Genomic DNA, 15,335 nt, shown 5'->3' with positions numbered 1-15,335 from the left:
AATGTTGTACATTGTGAAATTTTTTTATTGTTTTTATGCAATTGGTCTGGTATTTTAATCAAATTTATTGAAGCTACATGTTGCCAAAGTAACTTCTGTAGTGTAGATTAATTTGACTAAAAATACATAGATGTTTGTGCGGAGTTATTTATGTAAACTGTGTTCGGCCCAAAGGAAGACATAGTTTGGCCAAATCAATAATGTGCCTGTGATGATAAATGTGTGACAATTATAAAGACTTTTCATGTGAACAATAGTCGGTCCAAAGAAAGGCTATTGTTTGACAGAATTGATTGTCAGTATTTGATCATTGCATAGAAAGTATCACTTACAATTAATTTCTCTGTCCAAAGACTAGAAATTAATGTTGTATTAGGTATCTTGAGATTGGTCCCCAATTTGGATTGTTTGTACATGTCATGTTTTTCTTTATCTGACATGCTAGTTAATGTGAGTATGCTTGTTTATTTTGTTGTATATACATTTTTTGTTGCTACTGCTACGAATGTTACTGCTCAAATAAGCAACGTTCCAATGCTGAGCGGGATGAACTTTAAGGCATGAAAAGATACCGTGGAAATTGTCCTTGGTTGTATGGATTTGGATCTTGCACTTCGGCCAAAACAACCCACTTCTACTTCGGAAAACCTCAATGAGGTGAAAATTGAGAATTGGGAGCGCTCCAACTGGATATGCTTAATGACCATGAAACACTCCATTCCAGAGGCGTTTCGGGGCTCTATGACTGAGTGCAAGAGCGCCAAGATGTTCCAAGAAAAAATTGAGCAATATTTTGCCAAGAATGAAAAGTCGGAGGCGAGTAGCCTTTTGGCTAAACTCGTTTTGATGAAGTATAAAGGCAAAGGGAACATAAGGGAGTACATCATGGAGATGTCTCATCTCACGTCAAAACTCAAGTCACTTAAGTTGGAGCTGTCTGAGGACTTGCTCATGCACTTGGTTTTGATATCTCTTCATACACACTTTGGACAATTCAAAGTGAGTTATAATACTCAGAAGGACAAATGGTCCCTAAATGACCTTATATCTAACTGTGTGCAAGAGGAAGAGAGGCACCAGAAGGATAAGACTGGAAGTGCTCATTTGGCCTCGACCTCTCAATACAAGAAGAAGAAGAGAGATAAGGATGCTGCGGAGGGATCATCTCAGAATAAGAATAAAAGCTATCAAATTCAACCGTGGTGGTGAATGCTACAGAAGGTATGATGGATCAGGAGAACAACGTTCAGAACCCTTCGCAATTTTCCTCAAAGAGTGTGGAATTATTCCGTAATACACCATGCCGGGCAAACCCAACATGAACGTGTTGTGGACTCAATAGCTAACCGATTCATACAACGGAGGCGCACTGAGTTACAAAGTTAATAGTTTATTTCCATATTGTTTTAAATTCGATTTTCATTCATTAATTAAGTTAAATTGGCATAGGGGAAGAATTGTAATATTTAACCCTAAAACTAGGGGGGACGTCAAGCATACTTAGGGGGGCAATGAAATGAGAATCGGGTAAGCATTGATTTTAGGTTAAACAGGGTTTGGAGTTCTCCTTGACGAGCTCTAGGGTTTGGAGGTCTCCTTGATGAACTCTAGGTCTAGGTTCCCTTAGATTCTGAATATCTTTCTCTCATTTTTCATTACTGTTTTCCACTGATCTATACCGAGGCAGAGAGTGGAGTTGTTGTCACCTTTTCCGAGTTCAAGGAGAGGCTTCAACCTCTTTTTCAGCAGCAAGAGAGGGATTCTACCCTCCTTTCCGTGCAAGAAGTGAGGATTCTCCATCCTCTTATCACGAGCAACATTGGTGCAAGGAATTGAAACGTCAAGACCTACAAGAAGAAGGTAAGGATCCTCTCATACGTGATCCAAAAGTTGTACAAGATAGGAGCTTTCCAGCCCTATCACGAGCAACAACCAAGAGGGTCCCAAACCCTCTTTTCTGTGACTCAAAGGAGGAGTCTTTCTTCTCCTATCCGAGCAGCAACAATAAGGGTTCTCTGCCCTTACCTTAAAACAACAGATTAGCCTCATAAAGAGGGCTCCTTTTCTTCAATCCAAGATCAGCATAAACAAAGAATTTTTTTTCTTCCTTAACGAGTCCAGAAACTCACTTACAGTGCTGGATTCTCAAATCCCACGCCGAGTTACTCGATCCATGACTAGGGACCATAACAAAACGGTGTTGCAGAGCGACGTAACCAAATTCTTAAGGATATGATAAGGAGTATGATCAGTCATTCCTCTTTGCCAGAGTCACTTTGGGGAGAAGCTTTAAAGACCGTAGTGTACATCCTTAATAGGGTACCGAACAAAACAGTTGCCAAAACCCCCTATGAGCTTTGGATAGGCAAGAAGCCTAGCATTAGGCACTTGCACAATTCCAGCTGAGGCGCAACCTTATAGGCCACATGAAAGAAAACTTGACTCAAGGACGGTTAGCTGTTATTTCTTTGGTTATGCTGAACGCTCTTGGCTATAAGTTTTACGATCCTACATCAAGATCCTTCTTTGAAACGGGAAATGCGAAATTCCTTGAGGATATTGAGTTTGGAGGGGAAGAGAACATAAAGAATGTTGTCTTTGAAGAAGAATCTATTATTGACAGTGATCAGGTCTCCATACCTATTGCTGTTCAAGACACAGTTCAGGCACTAGAGAACAATGTTCAGGCTTCTTTTCCTGGCATTGTTCCAGATCAAGACAACAATGAGATTCTTCCTCTTGCACCACCTTTAGAACAAACTCAACAACCTCAAGAAGTGTCATTAAGGAGATCCACTAGGGAAAGGAGAAATGTGATATATCATATTTCTTCAAGAACATGAGGATGGCGTCAGATTGACAGAAGATGACCTGATTAACTTCTGTCAAACCTTGCGCAGTTCTAACTCTCACAAGTAGATTATGTCATGAGGGATGAGATGAAGTCTATGAATGACAATGACGTTTGGGATCTCATCGAGTTGCCTAAAGGTGCGAAGCCCAATGGTTGTAAATGGATATTTAAAACCAAGAGGGATTCACAAAGCAATGTCGAGAGATATAAGGCCTGTCTAGTCACTAAAGGCTTTACTCAAAGGGAAGGCATAAACTATAAAGAGACTTTCTCTCCGGTATCTGCAAAAGACTCTTTTAAAACAATAATGACACTAGTCACTCATTTAGATCTAGAGCTACATCAAATGGATGTTAAAATTGCATTTCTCAATTGAGACATTAATGAGACGATTTATATGGTACATCCAGAAAACTTTGTATCTGGTGATCCAAAGTCTATGGTCTATAAATTAAAGAAATCCATCTATGGTTTCAAACAGGCTTCCCGTCAATGGTATCTCAAGTTCCATCAAATCATAACCTCGTGTGATTTTGAGGCGAATGTTGTTGATGACTGTGTATATCATAAGTTCAGTGGGAGTAAATACATCTTCCAGATATTATATGACAATGATATTCTGCTCGCTAGTAGTGATATAGGTTTACAGGACAAAACCAAGAAATTTCTAACGAAGAAATTCGAGATGAAAGATCTTGGTGATGCCACTTTTGTATTAGGTCTACAGATACTTAGAGATCGTTCTCAAGGTATCCTTAAGTTGTCACAAAAGAGCTATATCGATAAGGTTTTGAGCATATTCGGCATGAAAGATAGTAAACCAAGAGACACACCCGTCGCTAAAGGAGACAAGTTTAGTCTCAAACAGTGCCCTAATAATGATCTTGAAAGAAAAGAGATGCAGGAAATTCCCTATGCATCAGTAGTAGGGAGTTTAATGTATGCTCAAGTTTGTACTCGTCCCGACATAGCATTTATAGTAGGAGTTCTGGGCAGATATTTGAGCAATCCAGGTATGCAACATTGGAAGGCAGCCAAATGCGTGATGTGTTATTTGAGGAGAACAAAAGACTACATGCTCACTTATCAAAGATCAGGCAATTTAGAAATCATTGGGTTCTCTGACTCCGACTTTGCTGGATGCCAAGATAGCATACGCTCTACATCAGGCTACATCTTTATATTGGGGGAAGGAGCTATCTCATGGAAGTCTGCTAAGCAGACTCTCATAGATTCTTCAACCATGGTTGCGGAGTTCATTGCTTGTTTTGAGGCGTCTAACCACGGAATATGGTTGCAAAACTTTGTCACTGGGCTGCATGTGGTAGATGGCATTGACAGGCCATTAAAGATTTATTGTGTCAATAACTCGGCGGTACTTTATTCCAACAACAACAAGAGCTCAACGAAGTCGAAGTTTATCGACATCAAGTTTCTAATTGTTAAGGAGGGAGTTCAGGATAAGCAGATTTCTATAGAATATATAAGGACAGACTCTATGCTAGCAGACCCATTAACCAAGGGCTTAACGCCTAAGGTTTTTCATGAGCACACTGCTCATATGGGCATTATTTTTTAGGATACCTTGGATTAGTGGGAGTCATTTTTATACTATATGTTTGCTTTAGACATTGGGTTATTCAATTTTTTTCGTAAAATTGATTGCTTATTATTCTATTTCTGAACTTGTTTGTGTTTCTTTTTATGAGCAATATTCGCATTGCATTAAAGACTTTGGAAAGATCTCACTTAAGACTATAGAAGGACCAGTTGGAAATAGGCATGTCCGAGATCACATTGCTTGGTGATGCTTAGAATGGAGATTACTTGGTAGACACTTGAGAGGATTTTAAGAGCGAGTTGAAGTGCCATTTCTTTTTAGAAGATGTCTATTACCTAGCTTGAAAGGAATTGTGTGCATTGAAGCAAAAAATAACGATTTGTGAGCATATTCAGTCATTTACTTCTTTAATGTTAAACATTTCTAACATGATCGATGAAGATCAATTGTTTTGTTTTCTTTCGGAACTTCGTCCATGTGCTGAACAAGAGTTGACACCTCGAAAGATGAAGACACTTACAACGACTTTAGCCACCATAGAGAAGTTGACAAATTTTAAGAGAAAATCCGATGTTAATCCAACCACATCTTTGGATAGAAACGGGAATAATGAGAACCATAAGAAGAAGTCTTCTTGGAGACGGATTTCGAGAAAGATGAAGGGAACCATAAAAATGGAGAAAAGAAAAAGAACTATATAGAGAAAGGTAATCCTAAAAATCGAAAGATTACTTGTTTCCTTTGTGAAGGAGATAACTTGGTGAATGATTGTCCAAGTAAGAAAAAACTGCTAAATGCTATCAAAATGGATGATAGAGTCATGCAATTAGGTGAGGATCAACTTTTTAAAGAATGTCTGGTTGGTTTGTTGATGTTGCTTAATTCAATCCATGCATTGGTCGAGAAATCGATAGGGCCTAAACTGATTTTTCTTGACGCATTGCTAAATGATGGCAAGGTGAAAGCTTTCGTTGATTCGGGAGCAATCATAACTTCATCCCAGAGGAGGAAGCAAGACGATTACGCTTAAGGTGTAAAGTGGTGGACAGTCAAATAAAGGTTGTCAATTCCAAAGCCAAAACCGTGCTTGGGGTGGCCAAACATCTTTATGTCATTGTTGGGAAGTGGGTTGGCTTTTTGAATTTCATTGTAGCTCATTTGGACGATTTTAATGTAGTATTTGGGGTGGATTTCCTTTGTAAAAGTAAGAGCTTTATAATGGCCTATATGGGAATGATAGAGATTACGGATGAGGAAAAACCTTGTGTTATTTTCATTGTAGTGAACTATGTAAAAAGGAAAGCAACCATGCTTTCAGCCCTCCAACTTAAGAAGGATCTTAAGGGTGGAGAGTCCAACCTTTTTGTTTCTTTGGCAGATGATGAATGATGGGTTGAAAGGCGATCCATGCCAGTTGAAGAGAAGGAAGTCCTAAAGAAGGACTTCATGCAGGAAGATTTGCCAAAGAATTTGCCACCATGGAGAGAGGTTTTAAACATGATCGGGGGTGATCAAAGTGCCAAAATACCAACTTTGAAACAAATCCACTTTGATGCGAAGACGCGTCATAAGCAACTTGAGGAGGAGCCAACAAACCGGTTCCGACTTGGGCACGTTCATGTTCATGCCGAACGAGTATGCGATGGAGGAGGTGTTTGCGACAGGATAATACACCCTTGTGTCACTTAGAACATTTTTTAGCAAGTTTGGTAGGAGCCCAATTGACTTATCGTTTTGTCCAAGGGAGCACATCTATTTGGTATGTGTATCTTCTCAGCCATCAAGGAAAGTAATGAGATGAGGATGTTGTTGAGCACGGTGGAGTCTAGTCCATACGTGTGAGCAGGACATGAAGGGCATTCATGATTTTAATTTGCCCTTTGGCGTAAGCTACAATCAAGGAAAAATTAAAATCTCCCTTGGTTCGATTTCATATTGCTTGCTCTTCGTGGTGTGTCTTCGGAAAACAGAGAGCGGAAGAGGAAAATCAAGGCTTTTGACGTTGTTGCTGGAAATACAGTAACGCGGTACTCAGGTTGCCGCCGGAAGAGTCAGGTTGTCGCCGGAAGAGCAAGGTTGTCTCCGGAAGAGCGAGATCGTCACTGTTTCTGCCCAGAAACAGCAGCTCGGGACTGTTGTGCCTCGCCGTTGCCGGAAGAAAGGTTGTTGTGTGTTGCCGGAAGAGAGGCTACTGTGCCTCGTCGTTGCCGGAAGAGAAGGACGACGCCATTGCTACAGAGAACGGGCTCTGTTGGTCGACGCTACAGAGAAGGGTCTCTGCTAGTTGACGCTGCAGAGAAGGGTCTCTGCTGGCTGTGTAAAAGGTGAAAAGAAAAGATACTGGTCCCACTTGTATTGTGATTCCTTTGATTGAAGAAATAAAAATCCTCTGCAGCTCCCGTGGAGGTAGGCAATTTTCCGAATCACGTAAAATTTTGTGTCGTGTGATTACCTGTCTCTTTATTGTCATCGTTTTGTCATAACAACTGGTATCAGAGCTGAGGTTTGGCTAAGGGAAAAATGATGGCTGGAGACGAAGTGAAGGTATCGGGGATTGAGAAGTTCGATGGCAAGGACTATGGATTCTGGAGGATGTAGATAGAGGACGACCTCCATGGGAGAAAACTCCATCTTCCACTATTGGGGAAGAAACCGGAAAAAAATGGAGGAAGACGATTGGAATCAGTTGGATCGACAGGTTCTGGGGATTATTCGGCTAACCCTGTCGAGGTCCGTTGCACACAACGTCAATAAGGCGAAGACGACTATGGGTCTCTTAGAGGTCTTGTCAGGTATGTACGAAAAGACTTCAGCGAATAACAAAGTTTATTTGATGAAAAAGTTATTCAATTTGAAGATGGTAGAAGGTACATCTGTTGCACAACATCTGAATGCTTTTAATACTATCACAAATCAATTGCCATCTGTTCAAATTGAATTTGATGATGAGATACGTGCACTGATACTATTGGCTTCATTGCCAAATAGTTGGGAAGCCATGAGAATGGCTGTGAGTAATTCTGCCGGTAAATCAAAGTTGAAATATGATGATATTCGTGATTTGATTTTGGCTGAGGAGGTACGCATAAGGGATTCAGGCGAGACTTCGGGTTCGAGTTCCGCATTGAATGTTGATTCTCGGGGGAGATCACATGACAGGAACTCAAACAGAAATAGATCAAAGTCAAAGTACAGGAGCAAGAGTAAGTCAAGGCCTGGTCAGCAAGCAACTTGCTGGAACTGTGGCAAAGCTGGCCATTTAAAGAGAAACTGTAAAAGCCCTAAGAAAATCGAAAATGATAGTGCAAATGCAGTAACTGAAGAAGTACGAGATGCACTATTGCTTGCAGTTCATAGTCCAGTTGATGACTGGATACTGGATTCAGGGGCCTCATTCCATACATCCTACCATCAGGAGATAATGCAAAACTATGTTGCAGGTGACTTTGGGAAGGTATATCTGGCTGATGGAGAAGCCTTGAACGTGGTGGGGATGGGAGACATTGACATTACACTCCCTAACAAGAACAAATGGACCTTGCAAAAGGTTAGGCACATTCCTGAATTGAAGAAGAACCTCATTTATGTTGGGCAGCTTGATGACTGTGGCCATTCAGTGGTGTTCTCAGATAACACCTGGAAGGTCACCAAAGGAGCATTGGTACTGGCTCGGGGTAAGAAAACTGGTACACTCTATTCGACTACTGGTTTGATTAATACTATTGCTACTACCGTTGCAGAAAGCACAACAGATTTATGGCATTGCAGGCTTGGCCATATGAGTCAGAGGGGTATGACAGAACTGCTGTCCAGAGGCAAGTTACCAGAACTGAAATCAGTTGATCTCAGTATGTGTGAGAGTTGCATTATGGGGAAACAAAAAAAGGTCAGTTTTTTAAAGGGTGGCAGAACACTGAAGAAAGAAAAATTGGACCTTGTGCACACAGATGTGTGGGGACCTTCCCCAGTGGCATCCCTTGGAGGTTCTCGTTACTATGTCACGTTCATTGATGATCATAGTAGGAAGGTATGGGTTTATTTTTTGAAGCATAAATCTGAGGTATTCAATGTGTTCAAAATTTGGAAGGCCATGGTTGAAACAGAGACAGACTTGAAACTGAAATGTTTGATGTCTGATAATGGCGGTGAGTATATTGATGGCGGGTTCAAAGAATATTGTGCAGCTCAAGGTATCAGGATGGAGAAGACCATTCCTGGGACACCACATCAAAATGGAGTTGCTGAACGAATGAACAGAACCATCAATGAGCGTGCTAGAAGCATGAGGTTGCACGCTGGATTACCACCTACTTTCTGGGCAGATGCAGTCAGTACTGCAGTTTACTTGATCAACAGAGGACCATCAGTTCTGTTGGATTGTGGATTGCCAGAGGAAGCCTGGAGCGGGAAAGAGGTCAAATTTTCTCATCTTAAACTTTTTGGTTGTCTTTCTTATGTTCTTGTTGATTCTGATGCTCGTAGTAAACTTGAGGCCAAGTCAAGAAAATATTATTTTACTGGCTATGGAGACCAGGCATTTGGTTATCGTTTCTGGGATGATCAGGGTCAAAAGATTATAAGAAGCAGGAATGTGATTTTCAATGAGAAGATTGTATACAAGGACAAGTCCAGTATAGTTGTTGAAGCAGCTCCTCAGGAGTCCGAGTTTGTGAGATTGGATGACCTACCAGAGGCCATAGTGCAGTGCAAAGATGCGAGTGACGGGGAGAGTGGGTCCAGTGCACCCACTCCTATTATTCCTCAGTCAGATCCAGAGCCGTCCACTCCTGTAGCTGTAGTTCGCAGGTTAGTTAGGACTATTCGGCCTCCACAACGTTTCTCACCTATTTTGAATTATATTCTGCTGACAGATGGTGAAGAACCGCAGAGTTATGAAGAAACCTTGCAAGATGAAAATTCTAGCAAGTGGGAGTTGGCAATGAAGGAAGAGATGGATTCCTTGTTAGAAAATCAGACATGGGAGTTGACTGAACTTCCACCAGGGAAGAAGGCATTGCACAACAAGTGGGTGTACCGGGTGAAAACTGAGCATGATGGCAATAAGAGGTCCAAGGCTAGACTTGTTGTAAAGGGCTTTCAGCAGAAGCAGGGTATTGATTACTCTGAGATTTTCTCTCCTGTGGTGAAGATCACAACCATCAGGTTAGTACTGTCCATGGTTGCTACTGAAGATTTATTTCTTGAGCAGTTAGATGTGAAAACAACTTTTCTTGATGGAGACCTTGAAGAAAACATCTACATGCACCAACCTGAGGGGTTTGCAGTATAGGGAAAGGAAGGTTCGGTTTGCAGACTGAAGAAGAGCTTGTATGGCCTGAAGCAAGCTCCTAGACAGTGGTACAAGAAATTTGACAGCTTTATGTCCAGTGCAGGTTACATCAGATGTCAGGCAGATCACTGTTGCTATGTCAGGTATTTTGACAATTCTTACATCATTTTGTTACTGTATGTGGATGACATGTTTATCGCAGGGGCTAGTATTGATGAGATCAATAATCTGAAGAAGCAGATGTCAGAGCACTTTGCAATGAAGGATTTGGGAGCTGCAAAGCAAATCCTTGGTATGAGAATTGTCAGGGACAGAGTCAGAGGCACGTTGAGACTCTCGTAGGCTGAGTATGTGAAAAAGGTACTCAGCAGGTTCAATATGGATAAGGCCAAACTAGTTGGCACACCCTTGGGCAGTCACTTCAGACTCAGCAAGGATCAGTCACCTAAGTCAGAGGAGGAACTAGATTATATGAGTAAGGTTCCTTATGCCTCATCTATTGGTTCACTTATGTATGCTATGGTTTGCACTAGACCGGATATTGCCCACGCAGTGGGAGTTGTGAGTAGATACATGAGTAACCCAGGAAAACAACATTGGGAAGCTGTGAAGTGGATTATGAGGTACTTAAAAGGCTCCTCAGATACGTGCTTGTGTTTCTCAGGAAAGAGCTTAGAGGTAAGGGGCTATGTTGATGCTGATCTAGCTGGAGATATTGATAGCAAAAAAAGTACAACAGGGTTTGTTTACACTCTGGGTGGTACTGCAGTTTCATGGGGTTCAAATCTACAGAAAACAGTTTCTTTGTCTACCACAGAAGCTGAGTACATTGCAGTATCAGAAGCTGCAAAGGAGATGATCTGGCTACAGGGCTTCTTGGAGGAATTGGGCAAGAAAAATCAGAAGGGCACTCTCTAGAGCGATAGTCAGAGTGTCATATTCCTTGCCAAGAACCCAGCACTTCATTCCAGAACAAAACACATTCAGATCAGTTATCGTTTTATACGATCATTGTTAGATGATGGACAATTGGTACTTGAGAAAATTTGTGGAAGTAAGAACCCTGCTGAAATGTTGACAAAGGGTGTTATATTTGAGAAACTGAAGTTGTGCGCAACTTCAGTTGGTCTTCTAGCGTGAAGACAAGAGCAGTGAGTTGCAGAGGTAGTAGATATCATGTTTGAGGAAGAGGGTGATACAGTGGGTGTACCAGTCTCCAAGTGGGAGAATTGTTGAGCACGGTGGAGTCTGGTCCATACGTGCGAGCAGGACATGAAGGACATTCATGATTTTAATTTGCCCTTTGGCGTAAGCTACAATCAATGGAAAATTAAAATCTCCCTTGGTTCGATTTCATATTGCTTGCTCTTCATGGTGTGTCTTCGGAAAAACAAAGAGCGAAAGAGGAAAATCAGGGCTTTTGATGTTGTTGCTGGAAATACAGCAACGCGGTACTCAGGTTGCCGCCGGAAGAGTCAGGTTGTCGCCGGAAGAGCGAGGTCGTTGCTGGAAGAGCGAGGTTGTCGCCGGAAGAGCGAGATCGTCATTGTTTCTGCCCAGAAACAGCAGCTCGGGACTGTTGTGCCTCGCCGTTGCCGGAAGAAAGGTTGTTGTGTGTTGCTGGAAGAAAGGCTGTTGTGCCTCGTCGTTGCCGGAAGAGAAGGACGACACCATTGCTGCAGAGAACGGGCTCTGTTGGTCGACGCTGCAGAGAAGGGTCTCTGCTAGTCGACGCTGCAGAGAAGGGTCTCTGCTGGCTGTGTAAAAGGTGAAAAGAAAATATACTGGTCCCACTTGTATTGTGATTCCTCTGATTGAAGAAATAAAAATCCTCTGCAGCTCCCGTGGATGTAGGCAATTTGCCGAACCACGTAAAATTTTGTGTCGTGTGATTACTTGTCTCTTTATTGTCATCATTTTGTCATAACAGTTGTCTGCGTTATTGTGGCAGCAGAATGATACGTTGGCTAACACGACATGGATGGCATAGCCGTAGATAGACGAGGCACAGTCAACACAATCAATTTTGGCGAGTTCATATGTTGGACGATCAAAGTGGAGAACGTTGGCGCTGGCATCAAAATAGGGTTTCAAGGTGGAATAGCGCCTCAAGCTCTCAAAAAGACCGTCCAACATCAACAACATCCTCATGGAACCCAAAAATATGAATCTGGCACGAAAGAGCCGAGGCGGTAGTAGCTGAGGCTCATCGGCACACAGGCTGTTGTTGCAGCCCAGACCAGTGCACGCAAGTGTCCACTAGGCCAACAAGTGGCGTTGGCTGGTTGGGAGGCTAGCTGAGTGGTATTTTGACTCAAATTCAAAATTTGAGTTCCTCCTACCCACATCGGATTAGGATAGGGTAGTTTGAGATAAGGGCCTGGAGTTTGACGCATTTGAATTTGAATAAGATAAGATTTACTTTGCTTATGTGACAAATTTTCATTGTCTCTGTATTAAAGGGATAAGGGTGGTTGATTTGCTTATAAATAGGCCTTGTATTTATCTTAAAATTCGTGCAAAAAATACCTTATTTCTGTCCCAATCCATTTTGGCTTCATTTTCCCTTTGAAACAAAAGCTGACTAACCTACTTTAAGTCAGGTTACGTACAATTTTTGACAAAAGCCAGTGATGGGTCAAAAGCAAAGCAGAGTCAACAGATCTATTTCCCTTGCTTTTCAACCAACTCGCCCGTCACAACAACATGCAAGGTGGAGAGAACGGCAGGTCCTCTTCCATCTTCTTATTTTGAGGCATAAGCAAGACGAATCAATTAAAATTATTTCATACAGACAAACAACCCTGATGAAGCAACTTTTCAAGCGTCCCACTTAACAAACTGGTGCGGTTAAGTAATCGAGCAGAAGGAAAGACATAGTTCACATGGGGAATCATTGGAGTTGTTTTAGATTAAACTTGCCGACATAGCTGTTAGGTTGGAAGAACAATTCACCATTGCTGAGGTTACGGTTCTGGGTTGATTTGACCACGAATAGGCTCGTCTTTCATCCCAAGCTTTGCATTGAAAGAACATCCGCGAAATCTTCTGCTTTTCTTTCATTCACTCCAATTCCAGGAAGCAAAAGCCAAAGAAGAAAAGAAAGAGCAGAATATAAGGCGGCGAATGATACGATTTGATTGATAATTACTGAGAGAAAAAGGAACCAGTTCAATCCTTTTAAGCACGAACACTTTTTCACATCTATATATTTCAAAGAGTTTTTATTCCCATCCTTAACCCAGAAAATGGGCTAAGTAACTAGCGTTTCCTGTAGTGCTCAGGCGGCAACGGCTTGGTTGAGAAGCATCTGATCGAAATGCCACACCCCTGCAAACAGAAACTTCTCTCATCAGCATCAATAAGTAATAGCAGAGTCCTATGGATTGATTGATTGATTGCTTGATACATACCGTGGCCTTTGCCCACCCTCCTCAACTGCGCAACATACTCTGAAATTTGCTTTATGGCCTCTACCTGGAAAACGGAAGAAACAGAGTTGAAAACCCCTTCTGGAGAAGAAACAGAAACAAGAGTTTTTCAAATTCATCAAAGATGTATTATACCTGTTCAGTCAAATACTGGCTTTCAATGAAGTCTGCCATCTGGACATCATGAGATCGCTCTGCCACCTTTTATACCAAAAGAAAAAACGGAGCAATCAAATTCTAACTCTGTAGTTTTAGCTTCAAGAACACTAGTCGTACCAGTACAATAAGGCTTAAGATGTTTTACCTTGTGCAAGTTTAACAGCTTCTCATTTGTTAATTTCTCCAAAGAGAGGGCTAGCTCCATTGCTGCATCCATAAACAACAGGGAATAACATCTCTAACCCAACACAATATCAAACACATTCTTCATCAATCTACATAAACAGACAAGATGCTACGGATACAGATTCCAGATTATCTTAACTACAAGCAAGATTAAAACCTCCAAATGCCACTCTGAATTACAAAAGCCCTCCAAAGTTAGAAAGATATACTGATCTACAGACAGTACAGAATTACCAAACCTACCCACAAAGCAGAATCAAGAAACAAAGAAGGAAAAAATACCATAAAGTGCATCTCCCTTTTCAGGGTGGTCGAACTCGGTAAGAGGCATCAGTATGGACTGCAGCTTTACTTTTCCACCCCGCTGGTTCTGATAATGCACAAAAAACAACAGTCTACAACTCGGACAACGAATTAAGCAAAATTCACTGGAAAAGAACAAAAGGAAAAAACAAAGATACCTGGTATTCCATAAACTTCTCAGCGTGTTCTCGTTCCTCGGCACTAGCTTCCTTGAAAAACCTGTCGAGAAGAAGATATAAAGATTTGTAGAATAATAAAAAATATAGTAAGAGCAACTAATAGAAGGCGCAGAATAAATAATCCAAAAATAGAAAACAGGATAATGATCAAGTACTACTTGGCAAGTCCCTTGAGTGCGACGTTGTCCCTGTCAAAGTAGGCGTACATAGCATGGTAGACGTATGAAACATTGTACTCCACACTGCAACACCATTGACCGTAATAATGAGCAAGAAGAATCACTGGATTTTCACAAATCAAATAAATCAAATCTTCAAGAAAGGAAAAAATATAAAAAAAAAAAAAAAGCTCGAGCGAAGGTGGAAGTATGAAGAATCTTCAAAGAAATGAAAACAAGCAGAAACACCAGACGATCGACCCGGGTGAGACCGGAAAAAACAGATCCAAGGAGTAGAAATAAGTAGAGATAACTAGCAACGGGAAAAAAAAAAAAAAAGATGAAAAGAGCACTAGAAGCAAAATTCTCCCAAAGTAAAAAAAAAAAAAAAAGGGAAGAAGTCCACAGGAAGAAGAAGACCTACTTGATCTGCTCATTGATAGCCGCCTCAGAATCATCAGAGTACTTCTGCCTGGCGAGCGAAACCTGAGGGACAGAAGGAACAAGATTCAGCTCCTTCTTGACCTCTTCAAAGGGCTCAAACACCACGCCCGTCAACGGCTGATTGTTGGCCTCCTTCGCAGCCATGACAACAACACCCTCTCTTCCGTTCATACGCGAAAACTTCAAGACCGAAGCAGTAGAAGAAGTTCCGGGGGCTATGGAAGCCGAGGAGGAGAAGAAAAGGCTCTGGGCGTCCCCACGGGAGGCCACAGAGAAGGCGGAAGGAGCTCTGAGCAGCATGATTTCAGTCCGGGAAGAAGGAAGAAGAGGGGAAAGGGGAAGGAAATGAGAGAGGGGAGGAATGGAGTGTGGTGTGCGGAAGAGAGGATAATATAGAGGTAGAGCCGTGCAAGTGAGTCAGGGGTGGCTAGGTTTTTCTTTGTTTCTTCCGCTTGGGATCTTTCCACGTGGACGGTTACGATTAAGTTACAAGACAATGCGCGTGGCGGGCTCGTGCTCCTTGTGGAGTTGTCCCACCCCCGTGGAAATATCCAGATAGAATCCCGAGAAGAAAAAGCGAATCTGATGATTATGTTTAATATCCAGATATCGTAGCCGTTGACGAATCATCAACATCCACGGCGTAGAATGTTATTGTTGGGGGACCCACGTGATTTTTGCCGGATAGTTAAGAACTGAAATGGGGGCCCGCAGTGGCTACATGGATATCTCTTTCAAGGAGGAATATCCCTTGCTTTCAATGCGTTCAC

General features: G+C 41.8%; 2 protein-coding genes across 2 annotated transcripts; one reads left to right on the top strand and one right to left on the bottom strand.

Annotated features, from left to right (window-relative positions):
- The first annotated feature begins 594 nt into the window (after nucleotides 1-594).
- On the top strand, nucleotides 595-1,209 carry LOC137942823 (uncharacterized). Its single transcript, XM_068788556.1, has one exon. The coding sequence runs from the start codon at nucleotides 595-597 to the stop codon at nucleotides 1,207-1,209; it is 615 nt and encodes a 204-aa protein (XP_068644657.1).
- Nucleotides 1,210-12,820: 11,611 nt separating this feature from the next.
- Nucleotides 12,821-14,935, bottom strand: LOC137940695 (ferritin-3, chloroplastic-like). Its single transcript, XM_068785834.1, has 8 exons — nucleotides 14,546-14,935; nucleotides 14,122-14,205; nucleotides 13,943-14,003; nucleotides 13,764-13,851; nucleotides 13,441-13,502; nucleotides 13,272-13,337; nucleotides 13,119-13,182; nucleotides 12,821-13,035 (listed from the first exon to the last, which is right to left on the bottom strand). The coding sequence occupies exons 1-8, from the start codon at nucleotides 14,863-14,865 to the stop codon at nucleotides 12,986-12,988; spliced, it is 795 nt and encodes a 264-aa protein (XP_068641935.1). The 5' UTR covers nucleotides 14,866-14,935; the 3' UTR covers nucleotides 12,821-12,985.
- Between the last annotated feature and the right edge of the window lie 400 nt (nucleotides 14,936-15,335).

Source organism: Aristolochia californica, unplaced genomic scaffold (genome assembly GCF_029961685.1).
Source record: "Aristolochia californica isolate CCGP_79_NKW_82.1479 unplaced genomic scaffold, dmAriCali1.0.hap1 SCAF_10, whole genome shotgun sequence".
Taxonomy (NCBI): Eukaryota; Viridiplantae; Streptophyta; class Magnoliopsida; order Piperales; family Aristolochiaceae; genus Aristolochia; species Aristolochia californica.
Note: the sequence above shows the minus strand (reverse complement) of the source record. Positions and strands in the feature narration are given on the sequence as shown.